This window comes from Eptatretus burgeri, chromosome 1 (genome assembly GCF_056783735.1).
Source record: "Eptatretus burgeri isolate ZD-2024b chromosome 1, Ebu_testis_v1, whole genome shotgun sequence".
NCBI lineage: Eukaryota > Metazoa > Chordata > Myxini > Myxiniformes > Myxinidae > Eptatretus > Eptatretus burgeri.
The window spans coordinates 96,949,317-96,973,442 of NC_140961.1; the positions used below are offsets into that span (position 1 = coordinate 96,949,317).

Consider the following 24,126-nt stretch of genomic DNA (forward strand, 5'->3'; position numbering starts at 1 on the left):
AAAGTAATACCATCGTGTACGTCTCAACGACCTCTATCAGGATCACTAATGACCAGATCTCCCGCTTCAACTTCATTGTGAACGGACGGACCGTCACCTCTCCTCTCAACACCAATAATATTAGGTCATGCTCGAAGAGATGACCTAAAAAGGCTGTTTAGGGCCATTTTTTTTTTCAGGACCATGAACCATATCCCCATTTCCCTACAAGTTTAATTATTCCCCCAATGCGAATTCCTCCAATGGGAGGGTACCCCAGAACATATCCCTACGTTGGAGGAAGTTTGACTGCATTTACATACACAATTAGAATTGCCGCTTATAACAGTTAGGCCAGGTACCGTTCCAGTGATTCTGCAATCCTATGACGATGCCACCCCACACCGCCTGTTCCAATGACGATGCCATCCTATTCCATCATTTTTATCAAACTATGTTTATCATGGCCAGTCGATCCCAAGAACTGCCACTTATAAATGCGAGCAACGATTTCTACGTGGGTGCTTACAAAAGTGAGCCACAAGGAATAAGGTTTGTTAAGTATATGATGTCATCATTTCACATGGTCTGACAGCCATATTGGTTCGAAGGAAAACATAAAAAAAAATTCTGGAACCACTTCACTGATTGATGCAAAACTTCAAACATATCATCCACTACCCATGGGGGAAAAAAGTTTCACAACAATGACATCATCAGTCACATGGTTTGGCAGCCATATGGATTGAAGGAAAACCTTAAAAAAAAATTTTCTCTGAAACCATTTAACTGATGTTTTAGTTATTAAAATTGTATCGCCAAGGATGCTCGATAACATACTTAATGGTTCCCATGGATTGGTTCATGCCTGGTGTTTGCTTAATGGTTTGGGTGGCTGGCTTGGGATCCCAGTCAGCTGTTGAATTAATACCAGGTGGGGTTGACGCGGCCTGTCATCCTTCTGAGGTCGGCAAAATGAGTGCCAGCATGCTGGTATATTATGTCAGAATGGCGTCCCATCCAAGATTGTGCCCAATAGCCAAGGAGAGTGCTTCGGCAGCACCAATGCTCTGCACAGAGTGTGATCCCAATGGAATGGAATGGAATGGTTCAAAGGTTTGATTTTAAAGGTTTTAGCTTCAATCCAATATAGCTGTCAGACCACACGATTTATTACGTTTTAGATATTTCACTTTATTTATCATAAATGTTTAAATTATCTATTGGCAACTGCAAAGTACAGAAAATAAACAAGTCAGATTAAAAAATGACAAAATAATATTTTTAAAATTGATTGACAAAAAGTAATCCAAAGCAAACAAAATTGGTACTGTGGGTACCCACCGAGGCCGTTGCAGATGCTGGGGTTGTCAGCCAAGTGTCCGTGCCGGAACGTATTGCGGCAATACAGCAACCGGGTACCAGGTTCTGGCAAAGAGCCTCCGCCAAGGGCACGGAGCAAGGTCTCTGAAGATTTGTCGCAGGGGCAAGCAAGAGTGCTGCGGAGTCGGGCAGCAATGGCCAGGACACGACAGTAGCGCGAGTAGCTCACCACCATCACCCGAGGGATAGCTGGAGGATCTGGAGTGTGGGAGAACATCAAAATAGAGCATCTGTCCAGCAAAGATAAGCTGGCTTACCATTGGCCTGCCTGAGGTAAGCATTAATAGGCCTCGTCAACAACGACTACTTCTATATATTTAAGGGATGCAATTCATCCAATATCCTTTGTGGGGTAGAGAGGGGGAATTTTTGGCCCAAGTCTTTCATGAAGCAGTTGGCCAGGCCTGGCATATGACTAAATATACAATGAAAAGGAATTTGAAATTCAGCCAGGATGTCGGCGATAACCAGCTGAACTTCCTGAAAGACACTGTGCGATCTTTAATGTCACCAAGTAATACTAGCAGAAAGGATACCCAGCCTAACATCCTTCCAAGGGACAGCACATTTTGTGGTGGAGAGCACAACACCCAGCCTGGGAAGCACCAATGTGGCAATTTATAGTTGGATCGGTATTCAAATGCAGACTTGATAGCTCAAAAGTAAATTAAATACACTACCTCTACACCATTCTATCACACATTAATAGCTTGGTGCTCATCATTTCGGCATATGTGATGACCCAGGCTTAGTAAATGAGAAGTGCAATAGCCTTTGAAGGCAACAACACGATGACAGTGAGCATATCATATAAAGATAGTGGGACTCAAAGTATGCAATGAAGTACTTGAGACTGAATTAATATTTTTAAAAAGTAATGTCTTGTAAAAATTATATAGCCTTTTATTTTATGAACACTCCAGTTACTCTTACCAATGATCCAGAAAGGAAGCATCTTTCACACGTCACCTAGGAGATGAAGCACTGTAAGTAACTCTTGCCTGTTTTTAAGCTGGCGTGGGTTCAACTCTCATAGTGAATCAAAGTAGGGCTTTTCATGAGTCTCCTCTACATGACAATATGAATATTAAAGATCCCATGGTACATTTGGAAAAGCTATGCCTTCAGGGGGTGACAGTTGATGAATTAAAAATTCAAGGGATATACAGTATTCCCTTTCACCTTCTCTTCTTTACCTCCTCCACTTCCCCCTATTCAAGACAAGCAAAAACCGTCAAGCCAATTTTAAGTCATATGCATCAGTCCTGGGAGTTTTCAAAATACATTTCAAACAACCAAGAACCAACAACCAGTATTTAAATAGTATACAGCAATATCGAATTTCATAATTTCAGAATACTTCCTCATTTGCAAAGTGGGACGGCTATTTATTATACATCTACTGGATGAGGTGTAGGTGTGTGTGTGTGTGTGTGTGTGTGTGTGTGTGTGTGTGTGTGTGTGTGTGTGTGTGTGTGTGTGTGTGTGTGTGTGTGTGTGTGTGTGTGTGTGTGTGTGTGTGTGTGTCAATGAGGCATACTTTTTGTCTCAATTACGTACATCTATTCATAAATTATGCACAATTGGAATGTACTTTTTGACCCTTTAGACTGCTGAAACCCCTTCAAACTTTGAAGATCCTTGAAGACCCTAAAGATCCTTAGGACCCAAAAGTTCCCAAGGATACAAAGGTTCCAAAAGCTCCTGAGGACCCAAAAGTCTCAAAATGTTCCTGAGGACTCAAGAGTCTTAAAAAGTTCCCGAGAACCCAAAAGTCTAAAAATGTTCCTGAGGACTCAAGTCACAAAAAGTGCCCGAGGACCAAAAGTCCCAAAACGTTTGAGGCCCCAAAAAGTCCCTGAGGACCCAAAAGTCCCCCCCCAAAAAAAATCCCTGAGGACCAAAAAGTCCCGAGGACCCAAAAGTCCCCAATGACCAAGAAATCCCAAAAGTCCCAAAAAGTCCGGGGACACAAAAATTCTCGCGGACCCAAAGTCCTTGAGAACCCAAAAGTTCCCCAAGACTGTAAATCCTGCAGCCCCTTTAAGACTTGACTATACGACAAAAAAATCCGTTAGAATTCCTATGTTTTAAATGCACGCCATGTCAATGTGTAGAAAGTAGCTTAATATGTCCTTCTACTACAGCATGGCATTCAAATTACAAAATATATCACAAAAATAATAACATTGCAACAAAGCATATATTAATTAACACTAATAATATTTACAACAATAAGAAAAGTAGTAGCATCATATGGCAATCATAATAATGAACATATAATCCCCACGCTGGTCCCAATCACCTCTGGGCTTAATTATAGGCAAGCCAATGCTCAAGCAGTGCAGCAGGCAGGTATGCAACAAGGCTGTGAAGACCAATGAAAATTTGGTCCATCAGACCAACAGGCCCACTAGATTGATAAAAATGCACATCAAACTGGCTTGGATTAAAAAAACATAAAAATAGGGGCAACACCCATGGGCGCTCATCTGGTAGCAGCTAGATAAGATAAGGGAATCACTGGTAGGTGTGGATGACCCACAAAATATCTAACGGAGAACAAAGTAAATACCTATTTTATTTTATTGGGGGGGGGGGGGATGTCTAATTTTTTTTTATGCCATGAACAAATATTGGTACATCTCGGGTGATGAATGTTGTGGACAAGTTTCATCGGAATTGTGTGTGTAGTTTTTGAGAAGAAGGCAAATACTTATTTTGGGGGGTCAAACCAGGACCCGCTATGACCCAGATTTTTTTTTAAATACCATGAACAAACCTGAGTTGCCATGAACAAACATGAGTTGCAACATACCAAATATCATTTTAGCCAAGTTTGGTCACAATCCCATCAGCTCGGAGAAGAAGTTGGAAGTGTTTACGGACAGATGGGCAGACTAACGACGCACCATCCCAAAAGCTCCCCGGAACTACGTTCCAGGTGAGCTATAACAAAAAAAAAACCGTACTGGGTTAAATTTCAGGTACAGTATTTTAAATTCAAATACAATTTCTGTAAATTAGCTGTTAACAACCAATAAAATTTCCAATACAAGCTGGGAGCAATGGCTTGCTCTATTTCCGTTAATATGCATATCAAGTACAATTAATAGAGCACTTGATTAATGCAGTTAAGTGCAAAGACAAAGTTATCATGGTCAAAGATCTTGCAGGTGGACAAGAGAATCTGAAAAATGACCAAATTCTCAACACTCTCGAACAGCAAGGGCAAAGAGCCAGGAATTGAGAGTGGGTACGGAGCTTGTACAATGTACATTATGCCATCATAGCATTATACAACTGCACGGACACGTCTGGTGTGAGTTCAAGACAATAATGTAATATGATAAAAAAATAAATAAATAAAGGACAACAGATGGAAAAGTGGATTACGTTTCAAAATGAATGACCAAGACATTTCACTGTGCATGCTGGAGAGATGTGTGGAATTTAATGTTTCAATTCACATGTTGTAACACTACCTACAAGGGCAAACTATATTATAGCTCATGTGTTTGGGTTTATGCTTTTCATTTTGTTTACTTTAACAGGAGATAGAAAATATGTTTAACTCGGATTATTTTTGTCTCGGTGATGTCGACACATTCATGTGCAGTATTCAAAATCTGTCAGTTCAGCTATCATCATGCTGACAAGCTTCAGTCCTCAAAAACAAACACCAAAATCAACATATGACCTCAGAGTAACAAAGGTAACCTTACAAACACCTTGTTTTCACTAAACAGCAGCTAAATCCTGAATTTAACTTTCCCAAAGGCAACAGCAAGTTTGGACAAAATGAGGAGCAAAGACATTGCAGAATGAGCAAGACTAACGAAGCAACGCTGAATCGAAGAATCAAATAAATTTGATACCATTTATTTACAGCAAAATATGTATTCAGATTTATGACTTGTATACACATACGAGTTACCTTCAAATTGCAACAATAAAACTGTGGAAATACTTCACCTTTTTGTCTGTGATGAATGGAGGTGATTCAATAGCACGATAAGGCAAATAACATGGAAAGAACAACAAAAAACCCAAAACATTCTGCTACACTGTCGCAGCTACAGCTCCAAATTTGATATTTATACAAATACATAAAACCTCAAACATCACCAAGATATTGCAAAGTAAGCACGAATTGGATGAATAAAAGCAATTTTGTAGACAGTCTCCTTATGGAGGTTTACAACGAACAAGTGTTATGGATAAACATGGGGAAAGAGGGAGGGTAAGGCAGATGAGACGATAAACTGCAAGGAGAGAAGAGAACAATAAGTGCTATGTTTGCTTGAATATTCAACTGTGGGGGGAGAGAGAGAGAGAGAGAGAGAGAGAGAGAGAGAGAGAGAGAGAGAGAGAGAGAGAGAGAGAGAGAGAGAGAGAGAGAGAGAGAGAGAGAGAGAGAGAGAGAGAGAGAGAGAGAGAGAGAGAGAGAGAGAGAGAGAGAGAGAGAGAGAGAGAGAGAGAGAGAGAGAGAGAGAGAGAGAGAGAGAGAGAGAGAGAGAGAGAGAGAGAGTGTGAGAGAGAGCTGGGATAAGTGAGCAGAGAGAGAGAGAGAGAGTTTGGATGAGTGAGAGAGAGAGTGTGAGAGTGTGAGAGTGTGAGAGTGTGAGAGTGTGAGAGTGTGAGAGTGTGAGAGTGTGAGAGTGTGAGAGTGTGAGAGTGTGAGAGTGTGAGAGTGTGAGAGTGTGAGAGTGTGAGAGTGTGAGAGTGTGAGAGTGTGAGAGTGTGAGAGTGTGAGAGTGTGAGAGTGTGAGAGTGTGAGAGTGTGAGAGAGTGAGAGAGTGAGAGAGTGAGAGAGTGAGAGAGTGAGAGAGTGAGAGTGTGAGAGAGTGAGAGAGTGAGAGAGTGAGAGAGTGAGAGAGTGAGAGAGTGAGAGAGTGAGAGAGTGAGAGAGTGAGAGAGAGAGAGAGAGAGAGAGAGAGAGAGAGAGAGAGAGAGAGAGAGAGAGAGAGAGAGAGAGAGAGAGAGAGAGAGAAAAAAAAAAAAAAAAAAAAAAACTTGGGTCAAAGCCACACTATACAAGGAAGTATAATGTTTGTTCAAGGTATCAATACGATTCCAATAAAGAAAGATGATTAAAAAAAAAAACCCATAATAAAGTAGACCAACTTTACAAAGACAACATTACGACTACCAAAATGATAAAATTAAATCTCTAACCAGGTATTTCTGAACTAAATGAAATTCAGGAAAAAACTAGAAGGGCACTCGGTAGAGCGCATACCTCCGCCACGTAATACCTGATCAACATTTTTTTTTATCAACAACATCAACATGAGAACATATCGGGCCCAGCACATTTTTGAAACATCATGCTACACAGTACTATATCGTTTTTGGCTCTATCTCTCAATGGTGAAGAATCACTTTAAATAATAAATAATTCTCGTATCCAGATCCAGATTCAAATCTTCACCAAAATCGAATCAATTTGTCCTCGTCACACACACACCCAACATGTCCACCATGTTTTATCCAAAATCCGTCCAAATTTTGTTGAGATCTCGTAATATATATCAGTTTAGCCCTATCCCTCAATGATGAGGAATCGCTGAAAAAAAATTCAGATCCGGATTTGGATGTTCATCAAAACTAAATCAATTCTTTCTCGTCACACACCCGTGTCCACCAAGTTTCGTCCCAATCCGTCCGTTCACAACTTTATGAGATATCATGCTAAATATCGTTCTTGGCCATATCTAATCACATAAAAAATTATCTTCACCAGATCTAGATCTTCACCAAAATCTAATCGGTTCATCTTTGTCACACACGCAACATGTCCAACAAGTTTCGTCCGAATCCATACACAATTTTTTGAGACATCGTGCTACATATCCTTTTTGGCCCTATCTCCCAATGGTGAAGAATCACTGAAAAAATTCTAGTCGTCGGATCCGGATCTTCACCAAAATCTAATCAGTTCGTCCTTATCATATACCGAACCTGTCCACAAAATTTAATCCGGATCAGTGCACAACTTTTTGAGATATCCTGCACACAAACAGACAAACAAACAGGCAGACAGGGATGAAAACAATCTCCTTCACCTTCGGTGGCGGAGGTAAAAACTGTACATGCACAACTAGGTACCATGGTCTGGGAACAACCAATAAAATATGTAATACAATCTGGGAGCAATGACTTGCTATATTTCCTTTATTATGCATATGAAGTACAATCAATAGACCACTTGAATTAATGCAGTTTAGTGCAAAGGCAAATTGATCATGGTCAAAAAAGATCCCAAAGTAAAGAAAAGAAGTAAAGCCAATGGTCATGCTAGATTGTTTGTTATCACAAATGACCACAGCTGAAATCAGTGATTACAGGATCAAGTACGTTTTTATTTCTTATTGTTTGAAGCTTAAGGTCTGCCAGGTTTAACTCAAGTGTGTTACGCTTTGCTCATCTTCTACATAGTGCATCTCATGGGGTATTAATGCAATGATTGTTTGCATCAAATCAGAAATGGCAGAAATTGTTTTAAATGCCACGAAACGTGAACGTATTGAATTTGCAGTCTCCAACATGCTTTTCCAGAAGGGTTTTAGTTTGAGCATACATAAGAAGGTCAAGGCTGGATGAGGAACGTGAAGGAGAGGGGTGAGGGAAAAAGGTGGTCAGTTTAAATATCAATCAAATGTACCGTTCGCTTGACAGAGCATCGGTGCTGCCGAAGCAGTTCCTGGGCAAAGGTTATGCCAGGTGTTTTGCCGTTGCCTTTGAAAGAGTCAATCACTGGAAGAACTTGTAATTTGTTCAGGGTGCTGGTGATAACTCGCTTCTCTTCATGAAAGCCACTGTGGGATATTTCACATCAACTAATAACCAGCGGTGCCAAATGGGTGTTCCGGCTTAACATCGTTCCGATGGACGGTGCCCACATTGATGCATCGGTCTACAAGCAAAACAGCTCTGCCTGTGAAAAAAAAAAAACAGGATGACAGTTTATCACTGGATTGAGATTTAAACCCAGTCTCGATAGCTCAGAGGTGAGTACAGATACCTCTCGGGCAATACTTGAAGGATAGCCAAGACTCCAGGCTACCCTTCAAGTAATGAATATTACCTCTTGCAAGTAAACCCTTCAAAATCCTGTGGTCAATTTGCTTCTCTCTTATTTTATTCACACTCCAAAAGACATGATAATCAGAAAAGCTTATTTTTCAGCCAAATTTTAATCACCACCGAGCATCAATCAGAACATGATTGCAACCAACAAGAACTGTTGCTTTCACATAGCAGGCAGTTTGGTGGTCTCTGTTTTTTGTTTGTTTGTTTTTTTTAAAAATTGGTTTAAACCATACTCTGGTTTAGCTGTATATTCTCTCAGGCCTTTGACCCTTCCTAACAACTCCAGCATGCACATGCTCTTCAAGTAATCCCAACCTGGTTCAACTTCCAACATTCAAGCTGACTGCTGACCAACTCTTTTTTTGGGGGAACCATCTTCCAGAGGCTGTGCTTTTCCACTCTTCCCTCCAGGGTTTCAAGCAGGTGGTGCACTGACACCTCAAGTCATTTCCCATCATTCTTACCCCCAATCTTTCTTCCCCTGTTAACCCTTCTTAATCCAACCCTATAACTTGTAGGCTGCAGTGTTTCCTCCCCTCCTCTTTCCCCATTTATTCAAACCCTTTCTGGTGTCCAACATTTCCTTCACTGCCTTACTATCAGTTCATAGCCTCAGCAACATTGCTCTTAAATGACACTCGATATTGTAGAAAATAAAAGGAAAAGAAATGGAACAAAATTTTGTTGGGTGGATAAGACAAAACAAGCCAATTTTAATCGTACTGTACCTTCAAATTACCTGCATTTTACAGAAATGTTTGACTTGATAAGGACCCACATTGCCAAAAATGTTGCAGATGACAATGGAAGCAAAGAACAGCCAATTTATTAACAACAACAACAAAAAGGTCAGTGTATAAAAAAAATTATATGCACGAGTACTGTATTTTTAATCAGCATCAACAGACAAACTACTTTTCAGCATGGATATGCAATTATTTAGAATTCAATGTGTATGCTACACGGCCCAGATAACAAAGTGCACAACAAGAGGTGTGCATTTGAATGAACTAAAATAAATATATAAACAGGTTTGACAGCTCGAAAAAAAACCGCTTCTGTACACCTGCAAAACTTTTCACCAAACAATTTCAACAAATAATTAAAACTGGTAAACCAGTAATCCCGGGCTTCAAGGCGTGCCTCCATTTTAACAAATTTAAACACTATCACCCTGTCACATGATATGGGTTTTCCGAGTTAGAAAGTTAGTTCAAGTCTGCAATGGGGTCCAGCTACGGGGTCCCTCATGTAATATCAATGAAGGATTGAAAAGCCCATAGCAATACTTGATAAAGAAAGAAACTTCACATTGGACAAATTGAGGCTGGACAAATTTTGAAGTCCCCAAAAAAGTCCAATAACTCCACATTTGCATATTAATGTAAATGGCGAACTTGTAGAATGTTAAAATATCTTCCAGAATATGTGGTCACTATATGTCTATCTTCTTTAGTTTTCATTTTACGACATGTCAAAAATGGGTGATTTTAAACTTTGGAGGGCTCTGAGGCTTCACTGGGGTAAAATACAGACATAGTGTAAACATATTTGGAGTCCCCTCGTCAAGGCCTATCAGAATCTGTCATAAAAACTTTTCAACTCTCATTTGCATATTTGGCATATTTAATGAGGCGAATCGGCATCATTTTAATCATATAAATTATGCAACGATTTCGACGAAATTAACAACTTAACATTCCAATGGAACCTTGCAAATGTGTGCAAAAGTTTGAGGCTGTCGTGTTATCCTTTCTGGAGAAGAAGATGTTTTTAGGTTTTGGAGAAAATCCAATATGGCCGCCATACCACGTGACCTACGTCATCAAAATTTTCAAAGTATAAACACTAAGTGGAGAGTTATTAAGCTGTTAAGTTTCATTGAATTTCATCAAAGCATTGTTTTCATTTAATGACATTTCAAAAATGGGTGATTTTAAACTTTGGGGGGCTCTGGGGCCTCACTGGGGTCAAGTCCAGACATGCTATAAACATATTTGGAGTCCCCTGTTTATGTCCTATCGAAATCTGTCATTAAATTTTTTTTAACTCTCATTTGCATATTTTGCATATTTAATGAGGCGAATCGACATCATTTAAAATCATATAAATTAAATAACGATTTTGACGAAATTAACAACTTAACATTCCCATGGAATATCGGACATGTGTGCAAAAGCTTGAGGCTGTTGGGTTATCCCTTCTGGAGAAGATGTTTTTAGGTTTTGGAGAAAATCCAATATGGCCACCATACCACGTGACCTACGTCATCAAATTTTTCAAAGTATAACCTTCAGGTGGAGAGTTATTAAATGGATAAGTTTCATTGAATTTCATCCAAGCGTTGTTTTCATTTTATGACATTTCAAAAATGGGTCATTTTCAACTTTGGGGGGCTCTGGGGCCTCACTGGGGTCAAACACAGACATCATATAAACATATTGGGAGTCCCCTGTTTATGTCCGATCTAATGGTGTCATTAAATTTTTTCAACTCTCATTTGCATATTTTGCATATTTAATGAGGCGAATCAGCATCATTTTAAATCATATAAATTAAATAACGATTTGAACCAAATTAACATTACCATGGAACTTAGCAAATGTGTGCAAAAGATTGAGGCTGTCCGATTATCCCTTCTGGAGAAGAAGATGTTTTTCGGTTTTGGATAAAATCCAATATGGCCGCCATACCACGTGACCTACGTCATCAAATGTTTTATAGTATAAACTCCAGGTGGTGAGTAATTTCGTTCAATTTAATCCAACAGTTTTCTCTCCAGATCCGCCACAAAATCGGTCAGTAGAACATAAAAACGCCTTTAATAATAATAATAATACTAACGATTTCAATAGAGCTTCAGCCATGCTTGAAGCCCTAATTATCATTCAATGGCTAATGAAAACGCCAGTGTCGTGAATTTCCTTCAAGAAAGTATGTGTATCCCATAAGACCTGACCTCTTCCCCTTTACTCTAAATTGAAATACTGGTATTCGATTTGATTTGATGTACCGTACCCTTGACAGAGTGTTGTTAGTGCCAAAGCAGTTTCTTGGCAAGGGTTATAATGGGTGGTTTGCCATTGCCTTCCCAGCGTTGTTTGTCCGTGCTCTATTCTTTTAAATGCCAAGTGTCAAGCAAGGAAGCAGCACGTACCATTTTTAAGTGTTTAGTTTAACTTGGCCAGGGTTTGAACCACCGACCTTCCAGACTCGGAGTGGACGCTTTAACCATTACCTCACGGAGTCTGGTTAACATGAACGACATTAAAAGTAAATCATCATGACTATATTAATTGCAATGAAAAATATTTGAGGAGAAAGCCAGTGGAGATTAACAAGATATATATATATATATATATATATATATGTATGTATATATATGTATATATATATATATATGTATATATATATATATATATGTGTATATATATATATATATATATGTATGTATATATATATATGTATGTATATATATGTATGTATATGTATATATATATGTATGTGTATGTGTATGTGTATGTGTATGTGTATGTGTATGTGTATGTGTAGGTGTATGTGTATGTGTATGTGTATGTGTATGTGTATGTGTATGTGGATGTGTATGTGTATGTATATGTGTATGTGTATGTGTATGTGCATGTGTATGTGTATGCGTATGTGTATGTGTATATGTATATGTATATATGTATGTATGTATGTATGTATGTATGTATGTATGTATGTGTGTGTGTGTATGTGTGTGTGTGTGTGTGTGTGTGTGTGTGTGTGTGTGTGTGTGTGTGTGTGTGTGTGTGTGTGTGTGTGTGTGTGTTTTTATATTCTGAACAATTTGACTCAGTCTTTCAAAACACCCAACACAAAGCATGACATAATCCTTACTATAATTCATGGACCGGTTTTTGTGTGTTTGTTTGTCAGGCTACTCCTACAGTTCTGGCCCAATTCCATCCAGACTTGCTACATAGGATCAGCATGACCCCAATTAATGTATAGGGGTGTTTTATCTTTACCAGTGATCTTTATGGGGGGTGGGGGGGGATGAAAGGGGAGTGGGGGGTGGGTGCAAATTCTCTATGTAAATGTGTATCACCACCTCCAGGTGGGGGAGGGTATTACAAGTCTCAACCATTTAAAGTATGGTATTCCTGTCCTCACGTTCTCCAGTGAGGTGAGGCGTTTTGAGTTGGTATTCTTTTGTGTCATGTACATAATCCAGGTTATTTATTTTTCCTATACACCGCCCAAATAAAGGTATGTGTCAGAAGAACGTGTTGCATGCTTGGAACAAGATCGCCCGTACGGCGGATACTCTACGAGTGAATTAAATATATACACTTATATACAGAATATAATACTTCAGCATGCAGCACTGAGAAATAGAACAAGCATGAATGGGTGCCGAATATTTTGAAACATCTTTTTCTACATATCCCCACGACTCCTGCGACATTCCCATCCCTATCCCACTACAACAACCATTTTCATTGTACAACACCAATTCCCTCTCCTAAATGCATTAAGTAAATGATGCATGGTATTATACCACCATGCCAGGGAACAAACTAAATTGGATAAATTGTACTGTATTTTTTTCATAAAAAAAATATTAAAAAAAACCCCCTCCTCCACTTTTATATGCAAGTCCTCACACGTGCTGTAGTGCATTCGGACATTCTTCCGCTCCCCCCTCCACTCCACTCTTTCTCTATTGACCCTTTGCTCCCTGTTATTCCACTCTTCCATGAACCACCAAACACGTATATGCTAGTATATAAAAAAAAAAAATCGTATTCATGAAAGCACAAAGAAAAGGTGTTTAAAATTTTTTTTTTATGGTATCAAAATTTACCACCAATGTAGGTTGCCCCACTCACTGCCCAGTCAGTGTATCCCCTCCATCTCCTTGCTTTTCCATGAGCCTCGATCTTGTAAAAATCTATTTTTTTAGACGATAACTTTCAATCTCTACACAGGAAATTAATCACCCACTCCCCCATGACATTCCCTTGCAAATGCCAATGGTCAAATGTATCAACAAAAAGGAAAATTTATATGTTTGACAATTTAAAAATAATAATGAAATAAAAAGCAAATGATGCATGCAGGGCGTGGGAGAGGAAAATTGTTTTTTGTTTTTTTAATCGTTCAGCTCTCGAAACCAACCCCTCACAGAAGTTAGATTTTTTACAAGGAATTTTACAAGGAATTAAGGTGTGGGAGGAGGCCATTCAGCCCATCATGGCTGCGCTACACCAACACCAGATTTTTTAATCAATCCATCAATCCATCAATCCCCCCTCCCTTCGTGCGCAGCCTTTTGGCTGCTACAATGGTACTCATTTCGTCGACCTCAGAAGGACGACAGACTGAGTCAAACCCCTGGTGTTAATTCAGCGGCAAACGGGACTTGAACTCAGGACCCTAGGATCCCAAGCCACCACCCTAACCGCAAAACCAACACCAGGTTGAATTTAACAATTTTGGACAACTTAACAAGACAACTTATCTCACATTTGATATTACATGAACAATAACATTCTATTATGTATCTGAGTCATTTTAAAAAGCTGAGGGATCTGTTATAAAGTGAGCTCCATGCAAAACGAATGCATGAACTAAATATTTTTCACTTCATCAAAATAATTTGAATAGTTCAAGAGATTTTTGTTGCTGTTGAGAATAACTTCAATTTTGTATAGCTTAATTTGAATGCAACAATTACATTTAAGTAGTCTCAAATGCAAATCAGTTTAAGGCTATTGTAAAAGTCTAATTAAAATGCAAATTGTTTAAAATTGTTTTGACCTCAGACAAGTGTTCAGATGGAAACACAACAGTCAGGCCAACACAACATCATGAATGCTTTAACATACAAATGCATGGTCTGGAGAAATTTGAGAGGGTCGATTGTTTAAAATGGCAAGACTGGCATTTCTAAACTAAGGGGAGGAGGGAAGAGCAAATAATAAATCAACCCTGCAAACGTATTTCATTTCCTAAGCCATAGTTTTGCTAAATCAGTGCTATGAAGGCTTTAGGCTTACTTTCTTGCATGCCACTACAAAACTAATAACTTGTTGGCATCAGACAATCCACCGAAATTGTAGCTCCTTCATGAGGTGCATTTGATTCATGCCTAGACATGCTTGGCCCATATAAATCCTGTATTTCCAAATACCACAAAAGGCAAATCAAACAGCATTTGCATTAAAACACAGGTGAATTCAAAGGTGCTTTGCCAGTAAAAGAAACCTTTGAAATTGCTTTTAACTAGTTTGTTAAACATAATTTGTAATTTGAACTATGATATTTGGGATGAAGTATCTGTAAGCCAGCACATAGAGTTTAAAAAAAAATCTTTTTAAAAAAGGATTCAAAGTTTGGGATCCACATAATATTTCAAATAAATATTTACAAGTCGTTTGAGACAAAGGACATTTGAGCCTCATGCAAATGCCATCCACATTCCAGCACGCTCAACTACGACATACAGGTAGTTCTAATTATTATATACAGATTGCAACCTGAAGCAGGGAACTTGACTAGGGTTGGCACACAATAGGACACTCTTGTTCCAACAACAACAAAAAAGGCAGCTCTAACGCCCAGCTCCTAAATAAAGAGGAGACAGTCAGCTTCACGTTGCTTTATGAAAGACCTATTGTGAGATGCAGCACCCCCTTCTGGGCTACACGAGAATGGTATTTTTTTCCCCAAGTTTGGTCTGACCCTGTTGGAAATCGAACATGTACGAGGCAACTTAATGATGAACATGCTACCAACTCCAATTATCTTCTTAGATTGCAGTACTTTGGTACTGTAGGACGAACTGCTATCAAATATGGTAGAAACTTGACTATCCCATGCGTTTGTGGAACAAATCCATTTACTCAACCACAATAATACCTTTTAGACATGAAAGGGAATTCTGAAGGTATCTTAACAAAGTAAATGATCTATAGGCAATCTACAAAAACACAACAATTAGAACGATGGGCTATATGAAATTCAGTGTGTAGGAAAGTTGCTAACAACCAGGCCCAGACCATCATAAACACCAGAAAATCCGACATTCCTGCATGACACACCACAGGCAGTTGTGGTATTCTACATTTGGAGATGTACGACAGTAAATCAATAGAAAGAACAATCAGATTGCAAACCCTCGCCACTTGTTTTGTGTGGTGTTTGTGTGCTGGTGAATTTGTGTGGGGGTGTCGACAATGCATTGACGACATAGGCTTATGTTCATATAGTGGGCAAACCAACCTTTTCGGTTTTATTGTTTAAATTAGCATGGATCGGCTTGCTACGCTCGCCTCTCCACACGTCGTTACAGAGATTTGCATTATAGATTTGCTGTGTTGTCATGATTTACACCAATCATAATACAAACATTTTTGTACACATTTCTTTGTAATATTGGTGATATTATATTTCTTTGGATTATAAAAAGGTCCAAGTGGTCTAAAACTCTAAATGGTCAGGGGTCTAAGCTGTCTAATCTGTCTGATGGCTGTAAGGGGTCTAAATTGTGTGAAGGTCGAAGGGGTCAAAAGGGACTGAAGGGGTGTAAAGATCTAAAGGTTCTCGGGGTCAAAAGGATATAAAAAGTCGAAAGTGTGAAGGTATCTAATGTGTCTAAATTGTTGAAAGGGTATTAAAGGTAAAAGGTGCTTTAAGGGGTCTTAAAGGGTCTAGAATGGTCTTAGAGTTCTTTTTGGTCGAAAGGGGCGAAAAGTATATTCCAATAGTACGTAATTGATAGACGTACGTGTGTGAAGTCAGGGTGCAACTGAGTCAGGACAGACATATAGTCACACGGTTTCACCAATATAGATACACGTTGCAATAGCACGTACCTATCGATGTACAGCAAGCCTGTCCTGACCGTGGGTTTCCACATCGCAGTTTCGCTTAATCGCGGTTGAATTATTGCGGTAAAATGTGCCAATCATGGAATGGATCCTTCACGATCATGGAGGAATACACACACCCCTGCATCTCCGTCTTACCTCAGCCACATGCTGCCCTCCATCTCAGACTCAGTTGCTCTTTCAATATCGTGCCGCATGAGCTATTATCACGTGGTATCATGTGATATCATGCGATTTAGTTTGATTCGCGTGATTTCATTTTGATTCACCAGTCTTTTAATTACATTGTTGGGTTTTCATGACAGTAAATAGTTCTGTAGAAGAAGAACATCATGTGGGGTTTTAGTGAAATAAGGCAAAAGAAACATTATAAAATGTTACTAAAAACTTTTAAAGAAAGAAGCAAATCACTTCAATTATGAGGAATGTTGGTTCAATTGGGAAGTAATGAGAAATGAAGAAATGAAGAATGAACCAAAGAAGGAAATGAGGCAGAATGAGTTCATGACCTTTTTTTTTTTTGAGCGAAAATATGTTTGTTTTGAAAGAGAGGCGGGGAAAATAAGAAAAACTTGAGGAGTGTTAAAGAGATCACTTGGGATAAAGTAGAATGAGTCACATATCTTGAGAGGTTTACATTAGTCTTCATGGAGAGATGTTAAAATTCAAGCGCGAGATGGACGCTCTCACAGCACCTTATACGGAGGTCTAAAGGACATGCAGAACAATGCAAACAAACAAAGATCACCTCCTTCCTCACAAAGTCTGATGATCCTAATGACCCTAAACCAGGGACGTCGAAGTAATCTCAAGAACCTCCAACGCACTCCATAATCATAATTATCATAATCAAAAGTAAGTACAATTTTAAATGTTTTTCATTTTTACGAGTTTTGGCAAAAAAATTCGAGAGTTGGTTCCCCTAACCCTATTTTTACCATAAGGTCTTAACTTTGCGCATCGCGGTTTTTTGCAAGAACGCAACACTCACGAACGGGGAGGGTCTGCTGTGCTCACATTCTAATTGTATAGAGAGGTAATTATAGAATTGCACATGCCTAACATCTAATAGGCAACAAACACTATGTTAGCACATTATGTGTGGACAGACAGACATACAAACAAACAGACCCAAATGCATTACCCTCTGACAAGTGTAATTATGACAATTGACCCAACTCATTTTTGTGACACTAAAGTGGCACCTCTATAGTCATAACAGATAGCAAAATGTTCATATCACAGGTATTATGCTGAATGATACTTGACACTGCCATTATTTTCTGATAATGCTTCCAATGGCACATCCAAAGGGTTCACAAAATGGTCATGAACTCTTTGTAAGTTACATTCTAGTCTAAATATTGGCACCTTAAATTATCAGCCATTAAACTTTGGGGAAGCAAAACAGCTACTCCAAGCTATATCCATTCATAAAATAGCTTCACCTTCCAGAGGAAAAGGGTCACCCACCCCCTTCAAAAATTCCTGCTCCCCTGCTATTACCACACCATTGCTGTCAAGCTCCATGTACCCAGGTGAAGCCTACCTGAAAAAAAACATTCTGAACATGTATCATAATTTGACCACAGAGTGTAGTATTAATCGCTCTCCATATCAACAAAAAATGGTTGAAGGTAAAAGTAAAAATGGTAAACGTAAAAAGGGAAAAGCTACAAGGCGATATGTTGTACACACTTCATCCAAAGACATAAAGCATTGGTCTGAGCCATGTTTTTTTTAAAGCACTTAAAGAAAGGGTGTTTGGTAAAACATTAACTGGATAATGAGTTACCATCATTAGTCATGACCATTATTTAATGTCATCAAAAGAGTACTGAACAATATCAATATGAAGACTTGAAAAGCACTCTTCGACGTAGCAACACCCACTGATATGCCCCCATCAACATTATTATATTACATCATTATACATACTTGTACCAAGTATGATTTAAATCCCTTCAACTGTTTTCAAGTATTACATTTGTAAGTGACATGATCTCTGACTTTTGACCTCTTGATGTAAAAATCTAATTCTTTGCATCACAATATACACTTACACCAAGTTTGGTGAAAGTCCCATCACTGGTTCACAAATTCATGCGGAAACAAAATTTTTACGAAAAATGACCGCTAACCTTTGACCTCTTGACCCCATAGTCTAATAATCAGTTTATCTTTACATCATTATACATACTTGTACCAAGTTTGACTTGGATCCCTTCAGCCGTTCTTAAGTTATCGCGATAATGAAAACCTATCATGGATGGATGGACAACCCGAAAACGTAATGCCTCCAGAAACTTCATCAGCGGAGGCAATATTAAACACTTCCAATATATTACTACATAATTAAATAAGAAAAGTTTTGAGACCTGTATTGTGATACCTCCACCACCGAAGGTAGATGGAGGCTATGTTTTCACCGCTGTCTGTCTGTGAACAGGATACTTCAAAAAGTTATGGATGGATTCGGATTAAATTTGGTGGACAGGTTGGATGTGTGACGAGGACTACTTTGTCAGATTTTGCCAAAGATCCGGAAATGAGAATTTAGATTTTTTTTTAAAAAGTGATTCAAGCAGCAATGGGGCCAAAAACGATATATGGCATGATATTTCAAAAAGTTGTATACGGATTATGATAAAATTTGGTGGTTAAGTTGGGTATGTGAAAATAACTAGCCGGTTAGATGTTGGATAAAAACCGGATGCAGATAACGCCCATCAGTGGGATACAAAACGTAAATTGTTCAGTCTGGTAGGAGTATGCTCTCCACTGAGGAGTGCCGTTCTTGTTTTAAATGTTTTCATATTCTGTTTGAAGAGAACTGGTACATTTACAAGACAGCTCAGGGTCAGGTATGGAAGCATGCGCCAGAGCAGCGTGTCGCTGCATTCACTTTCCTCCGGTACTCCAAGGGCCTCCGTCTGGCCATCCCCCAGGCAGATGCCTGGCCCATCCCCATATCCTTGAGATGCAAATCAACCTGCCGCAATCACGACGCACATGGTCAGCCTGTTGACCTCCTCCATTCACAAGGCTCCCTCGCTGAGATAATCTGGTAAGCAGGATCAGCGTCAGGAAAATGAGAAACACGTCGATACAGCCATAACTAATGCTCACGGACTGTACAAGTAATTCTCATCTAAGTCTCTCTCAGCAACTGCTTGTTGGACATAAAGTCTGACCAGCGATAGGCAAGGATTCTCCAAAGAGACCTGGTGCTGAAGGAATCAAGTCTCCATATCAGATCCATGGTCAGAATCAGTCTCACATCCGTAGAGCAAGCCTGGAAGCACCAAAGACTTAAAGACTCGGACCTTCATCCTCCTGCATAGGTACCGAGAGTGCCACACCATATGATCCAGTGAATCCATGACTCCCGAGGCCCGACCCAGACGTCTATTGACCTGTGGCTCACAACATGCGGAGACTGGAATATCACTGCCAAGGTAAGTGAATCTCACCATGACCTAAACATCCTCACCACAAACAGGTACAAACAAGATAGCAGCATCCAAGATGTCAATGAAAGCCTGGATCTTAGTTTTGACCCAGGAAACCTGTAATACCAGCGGCTCAGACTCCTCATTCAGTGCCTTGAGGGCCCACATAAGGATATCCAGCGTCTCCACAAAGATGACTGAATCATCTGTGAAATCAAGGTCAGAGATGTTGACATTCCCAAACGATGCACCACAACTTGATCTCTACAACATCCTGTCTAGAATCCAGTCAATCGAGCGGTGAAAAGTGTGGGTACCAGAACACACCCCTGACAAACTCCAGTATCAACTGGAAATAAGTCACAATGGGACCACCACACCTCACAGCACTCACTCAGTACCAGAGTGTAGTTGAGAAATCAGATTGCTCAGTTTTGGTGGCACCCCACAGAGACTGAGAATCCTCCGTAGGGCATCCAGATTCACTGACTCAAATGTTTTGCAGAGATCAACATAGGCTGCAAGCAAGCCTCTGTCGAAACTAGTCTTCGTTCGGTGAGTACCCAAAGAGCAATGATAAGGTCAATCTTTGACCTCTTTGGTGTAAAGCCTGACTGCTCTGGGCACTGGCGAACCACATCAATAATTATCGGAGAAAAGACCTTGCCCCGCACTGAGAGCAGCGGCACTCCTCTGTAGCTGTTGCAGTCCTGGTGATCACACTTCCCTTTCCAGAGAGGGACCACAAGGTCCAGACAGTTGGGATGATGCCTGTGTTCCAGACAGAGCAAAGAACTGCATACAATGACAAGAGTACAGCATTTCCACCAGCCTTGAGAAGTTCAGCTTGGATGCCAAATACCCAGGAGCTTTATCCCCTTTCAACTGGTTCAGGCAGCCTGTTTCCACAAATGAAGGTGGTTCACAGTTGATTGGATGGTCAGCAATGGGGATAGTTCCACCCCTGGCGTCCAACTCAAAAGCTGGTGTGTCAGCCTCGTACATCCGTTCAAAGTAACGGGCCGAGTGGGGCTTTCTTTCAGACTTCCCTGTCAAGAGTCCACCAGCCTCCACTCCAACTGCTGTGCACCGAGGGACGGGCTTGGAGGAACACAATGCACTAATTCCTCTAAGCAGGACGGGAATCACTTGACCACATATGATGCTCTACCCCTTCACAGATTCATCACACATCGGCCTCCTTAGGCCTAGGTCACATTTACCACGGCGGCCGTGGGGTCTCCAAAATCGGCGGCCACTAGCAATTCTACGGCGGCCGCAGTATTTCCACGGTCACACAATGTAGCAGTCACATATGTTTTTATTTTTCGGGTAGCCGCACGGTGTGTTAATAAATTGTGGAGACTGAAAACGTGGGGGTGCCGTACGGTCTTTGATTTGATGTCGCACGGTGACCTTAGAGCGTCCCTGCGGCGGCAATATAATTTTCAAGGCAGACGCAAGGAGACCTCAAGGTGCCCGCAAGACAACCACAGTGGGGCCCAAAGGCGAACGTGCAGCCAGACGGACGGTAACGAGTGGGTATATATACCAGTCCTTTTTTTTACTGAAATAAAAATATACCAGTATATATTACTGAATATACTATAACTATAATGTACCGTGGTCCCCCAGAATCCGAACGGCCAAGCTGTTTGAACAAATTGGAATCAGAACAATTTTTTCGAGAAAGTTTAGCCCTAAAACCCAATGCATTTTTTAAAAACCGAACACAACGTAGCGTTCATGTTTGTTCACGTGTCTCCCCCACCTGTTCGACCCGCATCTTCGCGCTTTGTTCATTCAGTTCGTCGGTGGAAGTACTCAGTCACATTTGCTCTACGACCAGGATAAGGCGGCCGTACACCCTCTGAATTGACAGAAACGTGCGGCGGCCGCAGAGAAACTGAGGTGGCCTCAGGGAGGCCCTACGCCATTTGGCTATATTTTACAGGCCGTAAGGTCGCCGTGGAATTATAACTGCGGAGTTATAACTTTTTTCATTTCTACGCTCGCCGTAGCAATTCGACAAAGCCAAGCAATGACGTAGATGTGTTCCACGTCGACCGTACATCGGGCGTACGGTGGGTTTGCGTTTTCCGTGCGGCTGCCGTAAGCTCTTCTTAATGAAAAATGAATTTTCCCAACCCCCAAAAAATTACGGCACCCCCACGTTTTCGGTCTCCATAATTTATAAACACGCCGTGCGGCTACCCGAAAAATAAAAACATGTGTGACTGCTACATTGTGTAACCGTGGAAATACTGCGGCCGCTTTATAATTGCGAGTGTCCGGACATTTTGTAGACCCTTCGGCCGCAGTGTCAAATGTGACTTAGGCCTTACCTCGTGTTTTCACCTTCATTTTTTTTTTAATCATCTTGTGTTTTAATTATTAACAAAAAAAGCAATTCGATCACGTGGTGTGACGGACTGTCGGGCAAGGATTGAATTTCACAGCAAAACTGGTTGTAATTTTTAATAGCCATGATTACGTCAGGCCGATTCGCTTGATGAAAGTGATTGTGGTTCTGGGGGCATCATGCTTGATGAGCTGCCCTGGGGGCAGCGCTCGCAGACTGCGTGAGCGATCGAAACCCAGGCCGGAGCTTGAGCCTGTGTGGACCTTTGGATGTGGTGATTGTACCAGTTTACATACAATACACCGCCACCAAAGGTCATTTACTCATCCTATTTTACCTTAAACATGGGGAATTTCAGTTTAAAGTGTCTTGAAAGTGGGTTTTCTTTGGCTCCACGAATGGATTAATTCACTTTCCATTATTTCTTATTGGAAAATATTTTTTGAATCCGAACTTTTTGCAATCCGAACAGCCTCCAGGAAAGAATTAAATTCGGATTCTGGGGGCACCACTGTGTATCGGCAAACAACTATACTCCAATCTCTAGCGGTAGCGCACGGTGGACGCACGGTCGACGCAGACTGCCACGGAGGCCGTACGTAGATGCACGGCGGGTATAGGAGAACCGTGCTTCGACCTTGTGTTGCCCACAGGTAGTCACACAGACCGCAAGGCCACCGTACGGCGACCGTGTAAATAGTGCGGCTGCCGTAATTTTTTGGGGGTTGGGAAAATTCATTTTTTCCTCAGTCGGAGCATATACAGACACCAGGGAAATGACACCCAAAAAGTGATGAATACTCAGTCTCGTAATACGCTTGTTGAATCGGTGTTACTTCGGTTATTATGGGAGTCAGCTTATTGGAAATAGCGACAGCAACCACTTGGGTATGGTAACCATCAGAGCGACCACACCAATAGTAGGTGAAACCATACGGCATTATCTCACCACTATGCGGTCTCCGAACCTCAGAGAGTGCTGCAATACCGATGTCCAAACGCTGGAGCTCAGATGATAGCAGAGACGGGTCATCATCCTCTCTTAGGGATAGGACATTCCAGGCATCCATCCAAAGGGACCGCCTCAGGTTAACCCGAAGAGACCGTCTGGTGGACGACACCTCAGCACCACCCTGACACACACCACCACAATCCGACCCAGCAAAGGAAGATACAATACATGGCCAAAAGTATGTAGACACCCCTTTGAATTAGTGGATTCGGCTGTTTGCCACACCCATTATTGACAGGTGTATAAAATCAAGCACACGTCCATGCAATCTCCATAGACAAACATTGGCAGTGGAATAGGCTGCACTGAAGAGCTCAATGACTTTCAATGTCACACCGTCATAGGATGCCACCTTTCCAACATGTCAGTTCATCAAATTTCTGCCCTGCTAGAGCTGCCCCGGTCAACTCTAAGTGCTGTTATTGTGAAGTGGCAACGTCCAGGACCAACAACAGCTCAGCCGCAAAGTGGTAGGTCACACAAGCTCACAGAACGAGACAGCCGAGTGCTGAAGCAGTAGCGCAGAACACTACTGCTTCTGTCATCGGTTGCAACACTCACTACCAAATTCCAAAGTGACTCTGGAAGCAGCGTCAGCGTCAGCGTCAGCACAAGCACTTCGTCGAGAGCTTCATGAAATGAGTTTCCATGCCGAGCAGCCACACAAGCCTAAGATCATCATGCGCAATGCCAAGCGTCGGCTGTCCAGTGGTGTAAAAGTCACTGCCACTGGACTCTGGAGAAGTGAAAACACGTTCTCTGGAGTGATGAATCACGCTTCACCATCTGGCAATCTGACGGACAAATCTGGGGTTGGCGGGTGCCAGGAGAACGCTACCGTCGGATCCCACTATTCGCGGGGCATATGTTCCTGAAAAATGCTGCGAATGTCGGGGTATTGTTCAAAAAATAAATATTATATATATATATATATATATATATATATATATATATATATATATA

The 24,126-nt window shown here is 40.8% G+C and overlaps 1 protein-coding gene across 1 annotated transcript in view; it reads right to left on the reverse strand.

Annotated features, from left to right (window-relative positions):
• Positions 1–24,126, reverse strand: part of LOC147035008 (uncharacterized) — a 221,335-nt gene that overhangs the window by 98,225 nt on the left and 98,984 nt on the right. Inside the window, exon 4 of the mRNA XM_085892377.1 lies at positions 1,324–1,560. Coding sequence (XP_085748503.1) covers positions 1,324–1,537 — 214 coding nt within the window. The 5' untranslated portion in view covers positions 1,538–1,560. The remainder of the gene's footprint in view (positions 1–1,323; positions 1,561–24,126) is intronic.